This window comes from Primulina huaijiensis, chromosome 9, assembly GCF_012295235.1.
Source record: "Primulina huaijiensis isolate GDHJ02 chromosome 9, ASM1229523v2, whole genome shotgun sequence".
NCBI lineage: Eukaryota > Viridiplantae > Streptophyta > Magnoliopsida > Lamiales > Gesneriaceae > Primulina > Primulina huaijiensis.
In genome coordinates, this window is record NC_133314.1 from 18,535,497 (window position 1) to 18,543,799 (window position 8,303).

Here is an 8,303-nt window from a genome sequence, read left to right on the forward strand (position 1 = left end):
TTAATTCAACAAGGTTGTGTAGTGTTCAATCTTTCACTAGGTATTTTCCAATTGTATATTCGATTATTCATATTTATTTTTATACACATAATTCATATTTTTTAAATATTATTTAATGGACCTCGTATGCGAGAATTAAACAAAATTGTTTGATGATTAACCATTACCCTCGTAGAAATTTTTAAAAATATTTAAAATTAATGGTTATCCCAAATTCTACTTTTTTCGAAATCATTCATATAATACTTTGTAAATTAGATAGAAGCAATTGATTTTTATAAACATAGAGTTGTGTATAAATATTAATTTTACGTAAAGTACTAGAATTTTATGTTGTCCGCAAGCCATAATTACACTTGTTATATATATTTATATTGGTGCAGCGGCCACCAAGCGCATCTAGTGTAGTGGTATCATAGTACCCTCCCACGGTACTGACCGGGGTTCGATTCCCCGGATGCGCACTTCTTTCCTTTTTTCCCTGAAAACGTAATTTGATTTTGTGACCCGACCAAATTTTCTGGGATTGATGGATTATAAATTTTTTTTTTTGAGGAAATTAATTAATTGGAAATGTAAAATGAAAGTCATTTACCTAAATAAAAAAAATTAAGGTCATTAACCAAATTAACTTTCCAACGGAGGTTATAAAACTAAATGTAGTCGATGACAACACGAGTAGGTCGACTAAGAGGAAATTTGTAAAATAAACTTAATCAATTATTTTTTAAAAAAAATTACATCTTTAAGCATATGATGACAGAGGAATTTGTAAAATAACACATTGATTATATCATTTTATTAAAAAAAATATTTAATCGAAATTAAAAAATAAAATATCAGGTCGACGACCTTGCCCCGGACTCAAATACATTAGGATCCTTGGATTTGATGTAAAGATTATGTGAGATTCGAATAATCCGTAATGAATTAAGGGTTATGAAAACAAAATATTTGTTCTCTAATTTTTTTATATTTATTTTTTTTTTGTTCTCTAAATTTGGTTGGATGATATAAGCATGCTTTAATATTAACTTCTAACTAAATTTTAGACAACTATTTTATGTGGGATTTTTATTTTTTTATTTTAAAGAAAAGGAGAATGTTTTATATACGTGTCAATTGGCCATCTTTAACACACAAGTCTCAAGTATTGCTACTTTTACATGTTAATAATAATCCAAAAAGAAAAAGAAAAACATGTTAAAAAGATAAATAAATCATTGAAATTGGATATCTTAAGTTAGCTTATGTGGATATGGCGATGGTGCATTTATCCATTTTGCCGTTTTCTACTGCACATTGGATTCTAATTCGAGGTTTTATTACAAAATAAAATGAATTTCAAAGACATCCAACTCATCATGTTTTCATTTCATATAAAATATATCAAAGTATATAGATTTCATATTTGTTGATTTCAAACAACTGTTGGGAAAAACTAATAAACCGTAGAATTCATCATGATAAATCATTAAGAATTTGACTGAAAAGTTAAGCGAAAGTGTACATGAAGCCATAATCCTGAATTCTTTAGAATGTATCATGATCTTCTAGATCTACGCGCTTTTTACTTGAGAGAGTCCTTTAGTTTTCTCTTCTGAACTATTTTCTTAATGAGATGAGAGTAGAGAACGTGATGACGCACGATTTGGGGACAATGACCCATATATAAATAATATCTATCATTATCTTCTGATATTTCTGCTTTAGCGTATCAAAAAAATTAAATTACATTTATGTCTCTACACATTAAAGGCTCATAATCTATTAGATATATTAAAGCCGAATAGCCAAAAATTTAACTGATCACTTTAATTTTAGGCTTAACTTAATAAACAATTCACAATACATAATTATTCATATATAATCTCATATAAATAAAATTGATTCAACAACAACTTGACTTGCTTAGATAGAGAAAGTTGTAGTGAATTTTAAATCCAGTTAGTATTAGGATATACAATTTCAACATTAACTGTGGTGGATTCAAATATACTCAGAATGATGTTATTTTAATTTTTTTTAAATAGATATTATTTGAAATATATCTCTCAAATCATTCTTTTCTTCCAAATCAAATACATCAATCCAAACACATTTTTATTAAATTTAAAATAGAAATTTTCAAATTATTGAAATAAGACAAATAATAAGCTAGATTAACTACGCCACATGCATGCAACTTTAGTAGGCATTTTTTTTAAGCCCTCATTTTAACATCTGATTATTGTTTGATAATTTCTTTTCTTTTGAAGAAATATTCGATTTTAAAATGAAAGAATGTAAATTCAATAATGGAATCTTCGGCTTGGCCTCTTTTCCATCAATTAAATTAAATAATTAAAAATAAGATTATATATAAATTGTTTGATACCCCAAAATTTTTGACAATGCATCGACTTGGAACATCAAAAGTCTTCTAACACATTCACTGACTGAATTAGAGCAAAAAGTTCACACAACAATCCCAAGACTTGACTAAACTAGACTACTGTGATTTGGCCATTTTCAGATTCTCAAATCACTCCCAATCCCAACACACTATTTTCACAAACTTGGTATTTACAATTTCAGACACTGAGCTTTCATGTCAAGTTTTCCCACAAATCTACTAGGTTTCCACTTCCACAACACCTAATTAATTCATTTCAAATTTATTTCAGCTACCTCTATAGAGCAAGCTCAAAAAAACCGATCGCCGGCCCCTCTCCTCCACCGTAGTGGTACCCTGAACCAAAAGGAACCTTAAAGAGAAGAACTATAAACGAGAGAATATACACATTTCATGCTTCAGATTTCACTTCATTCTCTATGCTTCCAACCATGCCTTCATCACCATCTCGAGATAACAAGGGAAACTTGTAATTGTTGCTCATCTTCTTCACTTCCTCACTTGAGTAGATGCATATCTTTTTAGCAATATTGCGAAATTCCCTGTAAAATTCCATTAAAAATGATAAGATAAGGTGATGCTATGTTTATCTAGTGTAACCCATATCAAATACGGAAACATTCCAAACTGCTTACAGCCATGGATCATCGCCCACGAGCATCATGTCCCCTTCAATGTCGGTGTAAACAACTTCCCACCTGCTTCTGTGACGAAGCTCTCCCTTAATCTCAAACATATTCTCGAGCGCGGTGAGAAGTTCATCATAGCCTTCAAAAGCACTCAAATCAATGCCGCGTCCAACGGGAATCCCTTGCATTTGAACCTTGCACAATTAAAGACCACCCAAATCTAAGCCATAAACATATGCCAGCAGAAGTTAGTTAAATCTTTTTTAAGCAGAAGTTCGTTAAAATTTTTTTGTGTGTATAAAATTATTGTTTAAACCACCACATGAGCTTGAGTACTTGGGGAAAACATTATTTCAATGAGATTAAGATGAATCTACCTTAATTCGAGTTCTTGAAGATGAAGAATAACTCAGTTTGCCCTGATTATCACTGAGAGAAACCTCCGAGTCGACATGCTTTTTTTCTTTTGATAAATTATTTTCGGCATTTTCCACCCCATCAGCTTCAAGTCTTTTATTGGGAGTGCCTGTACAAGTTAAAGAGACTTTGTTTCCAGGAGGAAGCATTTTGTTCGAATCATTCCTTAAATCAATTCCAAATAACCGGCAGACTGAAGCAGTTTCAAACTTATTTATATCTTCAACTTGGCTGAGGCAATTACTATCCCTCAATGAGATAGGGAATTGATAACCAGAATGGACAGATTGTGCTGATAGTTTTTCGATAGATTCTTGAAAAAGGTTTATAGAAACATTCGATGGTGACACTAACTGCCATGCTACTCCAGCATCTTTCGGCTTTGGAGGCCAAAAAACTTGCCTTCGGTTGTTTTGGGCATCCTTGGAACTAGTTAACGGGCTCAATGACTCGAGGGATTTTATTGGTTTCGGATGTTGGAGAGGAGAAGCACCAAGAGTAATCATATTTTCTACATTAAACATCAGTGTAACAAGTCATTACATGAACCACTTTCTATTGATGTAGCGTTGAAAAAAAAAAAAGCAACCATGTGTACCAGAAAGAGGAAGATTGAGGGGCCGAGGTCTTTTGATCTTCATAGCTATTTGTGACACGTCTACTGAAGCAGAAGTTAGAAAAGGCTCAATTTCCCACGGTGAGACTCTCTCCGGCCGCTGTAAGGTTGCTGGTTCATCCCACTGGATCTAATGGGAGCAGGAACCATTACTTTAGTCATACAAATATTAATTTTTGCTACATTTAATAAGACATAATTCAACAGCTTATACACCTTTAGAGACCGCCAACTAGAGCCTGTCCATTCTGAAGAGAAGTCTCCAACACCAACGATGGTTCCTGCAAACCTGAAAATGGATAATATTTGTAATCAGTAACTGAATTATCCAAGCTTAATGATTGAAACACAAACAAACTGGGAACCTTTTCTCAGGAGAATCTTCCCCTTCAAATCTCATCTTGAAACGCATCCCCAATGAAAATTTATGATGCATGGCCTGTAAGTATTTGTTCAACCCAATAATGTATTGGCATGTCCTGAACATCAATAAAAATGTCAGATATCAAAGTACATAGTTTGAAATCAGAATTAATGTAATTAAGACAACAATGCATCTTTGCTACATGTTTAATATAATTTAGCATGAGGAAAGATTTTCCATCATATTTATTTTAATATATTTTCTCATAAACTAACTAAAGGGTAATGATTGTAATCTAAACTAAGGTAGATGATTATCGAAGTTTTAGCATTCTAAAATTGTTTTGTAGAAGTAGGTCTATATGACTGAACCACGTAAATCCCGTGATGCTATACGCACTCTGTTGACTATATTTATATATTTATGCTATAAAAATTCATAACTAAAGTAGAAAACAATGAGTAAGTTTAACAACAATGAAAACTAAAATGAAAATCAAAAGTTTTGAGAGAAAGGGAGTTGTACCTTGGCTTGTAGTACACCACAAATATGGTCTGCGTTGTGATGGCATGTGATGCGGTAGCAAGAACTCCCAGATGCATGCTTTGACTGGAAATGACAGAAGGTGGCATGGAACTCAGTTGCCGAGCAAGGCGGCGAACCCCGACAAACAGTTGCCCATTTTCACTCCTGCAATGGATTTTTCTTGTATCAAATTTACATGCGAAAACAGAAAGGGCCATTCAAGCAGGGTGAAAACTGTGGCTACCTCAAAAAGACAAAAGAATCACCCACAATTAATCGCTTGGAGGTAACAAATGTACTCCATCCAGTTGTAAGTAGGTGTCTTCTAGGTTGACCTCACGAGTCATTCAACCCCAAATTAGTAAAATTCAATGAAAAGGGCTGATCCTAAAGCTACATAATATGATCAATACCTCTAAATATGTGCTTGAATTTCCACTCATATCCATGAAGATCTTTGGCAACCAGATCCTGGTTTGGGGTTGGTTGAGTCATATCCTGGAGTATAAGTCAGCATATAAAAGATCAGATTATACAGTAAGCTTTCATTTTAACAAAATGCTAAGAACATATAAATAAACAATAATAAAAACAAGACAAAACAATAAATCCGGACAGTGGTTTCTTCACTTCCTGCTCAAAGCCCAGTTATATTGATCCTTAAAAGATTGCCATTGCCAAATGAGCTTTCTTGATATCTTCTCTTTGCTATGTAATTATACATATGACATGTTCATCAAACCAAGTAATTTGTTTCTTCAAGGAAATTACTTACCAACTGAGGCAGACATTCATTGGCATGCTTTCGAAGGACGGAGAAACCTCCATGAGTGCTCGTATCAGATGCCGTCAATATTTTACAAAAAGAATGGACAATCTGCTTTGGTGGATTGTGCAAAAATGGATCCAGAGTAGTGGGTTCAGTTTGCTGGTATTTAAAATTTGTCGAGAAAAAGGATGTCATTAACAAATATATACGTAGTTTGTAACTCGTACAGAAGGCTAAATATGAGTCGAACGACATAGGGCACGGCTATAACACAAAGATACTGGCAAATATAACAAGATGATTGCTTACATCCAGTTCTGGGCGTAAAGTGATTTGGGCGTAAACTTCGTCTGTCTCCGTTTCCGCCTGTTAGTTAAGAAAAACCAAAAGGAACACAATAAAAATATTCAAGAAATGAACAAAGAGGGAAAATAAGGGAACCATAATTAACGATATATGAACAATACCAGCAAGTGAACGTTCAAAACATGACAGAGAATCTTTGGAGGAAGATTGAACTTAGGTATTTGCATATTCGATTCTTGATTTGTTGATGCTTCTAACTGCAAATTTATCTAATGGATATATCAAATGAATTTTAAAAAAATTGAACAATTATCAATCGGGGAATGTGGAAAGGTTACTTGTTCCATATGACCCTGAGGAAAGTAGTACACTCTCTCTCCATTACAAGGAACATCCACTAAAGGTCCGGCGCATGCCTTCCACAGCTCTGTATAGAGATCATCTCTTCCGATATCTGCCCAAGATAAAAGGCAAAACATCATTTTAGTCGTGTAACTACAAGGATTGGACACTACAGTTTGGTAGCCAATTTTAATCCACTTTTTTGGACATTTCGGAAAGAACGAGTAAAATTGCAAAGGTAGTGAAATGAGAAGTGGTGAAAATCTTCGCTTCTTCCAATTAAATTATTTTAAGGAAACAAATATAAATTTTGAACGGAAGCCCGGCATATTCCAAACCAAGTAGAGGCACGCTGCAAAACTTATACACGAATAATCAAACGACAAACTAGATCAAACCACTGTTTAATTGAGAAAAAAAAAAAAAAAAAAAAAAAAAAAGCCTCAGCAGGTCGATATGGCTAATGAATAGTGCATGAAATATCAACCATGAAGCAGAAGAACAAGAAAAACAATCTTCAAATCATCTTTTTACTGGCCGACGCAAGGTAACACAAAATTCTCATAAATCAAGAAAGAGAGAATTTTTATCACCTGTTCCATGAGAACCTGCTCCTCTAAACCCATCATCATGCGCCATTCAAATCTACCAAAACTCCCAGAATAGGATAATATGCCAAAATAAAAAGCCAGCCAAAAAGAGGAAAAAAAAACACTCGACACTTCAAGTAATGTATATGTTGCAATAAAACCCAAGAAACCCAGAAGCCAAATAAATGCTCGAGTCTTGAGGAAGAAATAAAGAAAGAAGAAAACTCCTCTCACGCACATCAACCTGCCCCATTCAAATTCCACACCGAAAATCCAAGAACAGAAAAAGCCCACCCCTTATTATTATCCACTGTCATTCAATACAAGCCAAAAAAAAAAAAGCAAATATGTATGTATAGGTCTGCGTAACAGCTTCGGAGGGGTGGGTGACAAATGGTGTGTTAAAGGAATGAAAGGGTCAAGCTTCTTCTTTTCTCCAACTTTTCAGTTAAAAACCACACTTCGCTTTGGACTCTTCAGTAACCAAAACCACCCTTTCCTTTTTCCCTCGGCATTTTCTCGGAAAAATCCTTTCCTTTTGCTTTTGTCGCTCTCCCACGCAACACTACCTGAATCCAGCCTTACCAAATCCCAAAAACCACTCACTCCTCCCAACTATACACACACAATTGAGAATACTTCGTAAGAACTTGTCACACACTCTCTCCTAGTTCCTTGATGTGTTTTATATTGCTATTGTTTTTATACCATGTTTGCTCAATCATGTTTTCTTGCCACAGTTTCACAATATAGAATGATTAAAGTTTTAAGCCTCTTTATTTTATTTTATAATATACATCTATCTATCTACAATCTATTAAACAATAAAAAAAATTAGACAAAGGCCGGTTGTGTTATGACAGAATACATCACATAAACAACAAAATATGGCGTGTATGTTTTGACTAAGTTACCAATAAATTCGATAGATTAGAATATCATGATATTCGAATTGAGAGAGTAGATGATTGTTTTACCATTTGGTCATAAGATCGATTATTCTTACCAATATTTTTTGGACGAACGCATATGATTTATCTAGTGTAGTTTAACTAATCGTAGTTTAAAAACTACTGACACAATATGGCCTCTTCAAAGAAGGGACTGATTTAGTGTAAAGCGAATGGAGGCCATGTCGCCCCCAAAAAATTTGATTTTTTTTACCATATGTTAGTTTTTGAAACTTTTATATATATATATATATATATATATATATATGATCCCCCAAATATAATAAATTGATATGTACCTTTGCGATTCTAACAACCCAGGTTTGAATCATTCATGTACCAATTTTTTCCTTCTATGATCCTTTATTTCCTTTTCTTTATGTGAATATTTATTGAGTAG

The 8,303-nt window shown here is 33.6% G+C and overlaps 1 protein-coding gene and 1 non-coding gene across 2 annotated transcripts; one reads left to right on the forward strand and one right to left on the reverse strand.

The window, feature by feature from the left end:
- Positions 1-393: 393 nt before the first annotated feature.
- Positions 394-464, forward strand: TRNAG-CCC (transfer RNA glycine (anticodon CCC)). Its single transcript has one exon. It is a non-coding gene; the product is annotated as a tRNA-Gly (tRNA).
- A 1,939-nt stretch (positions 465-2,403) lies between these two features.
- On the reverse strand, positions 2,404-7,678 carry LOC140984688 (auxin response factor 18-like). The gene is made up of 14 exons (XM_073452234.1): positions 6,957-7,678; positions 6,360-6,475; positions 6,183-6,278; positions 6,025-6,081; positions 5,722-5,874; positions 5,360-5,444; positions 5,191-5,281; positions 4,947-5,111; positions 4,423-4,536; positions 4,274-4,346; positions 4,040-4,187; positions 3,402-3,952; positions 3,031-3,218; positions 2,404-2,937 (listed from the first exon to the last, which is right to left on the reverse strand). The coding sequence occupies exons 1-14, from the start codon at positions 7,000-7,002 to the stop codon at positions 2,787-2,789; spliced, it is 2,034 nt and encodes a 677-aa protein (XP_073308335.1). The 5' UTR covers positions 7,003-7,678; the 3' UTR covers positions 2,404-2,786.
- Between the last annotated feature and the right edge of the window lie 625 nt (positions 7,679-8,303).

What these genes read in the sequence shown, in the direction of transcription:
- LOC140984688 (XM_073452234.1), bottom strand. Translation starts at nt 7,002, where the DNA reads ATGGCGCATGATGATGGGTTTAGAGGAGCAGGTTCTCATGGAACAG. An exon ending in GATTCTTTTGTCTTTTTGAG is followed by an intron (nt 5,112 to 5,190) that starts GTAGCCACAGTT and finishes AATCCATTGCAG; the next exon opens with GAGTGAAAATGGGCAACTGT. An exon ending in CCTCAATCTTCCTCTTTCTG is followed by an intron (nt 3,953 to 4,039) that starts GTACACATGGTT and finishes TGTTTAATGTAG; the next exon opens with AAAATATGATTACTCTTGGT.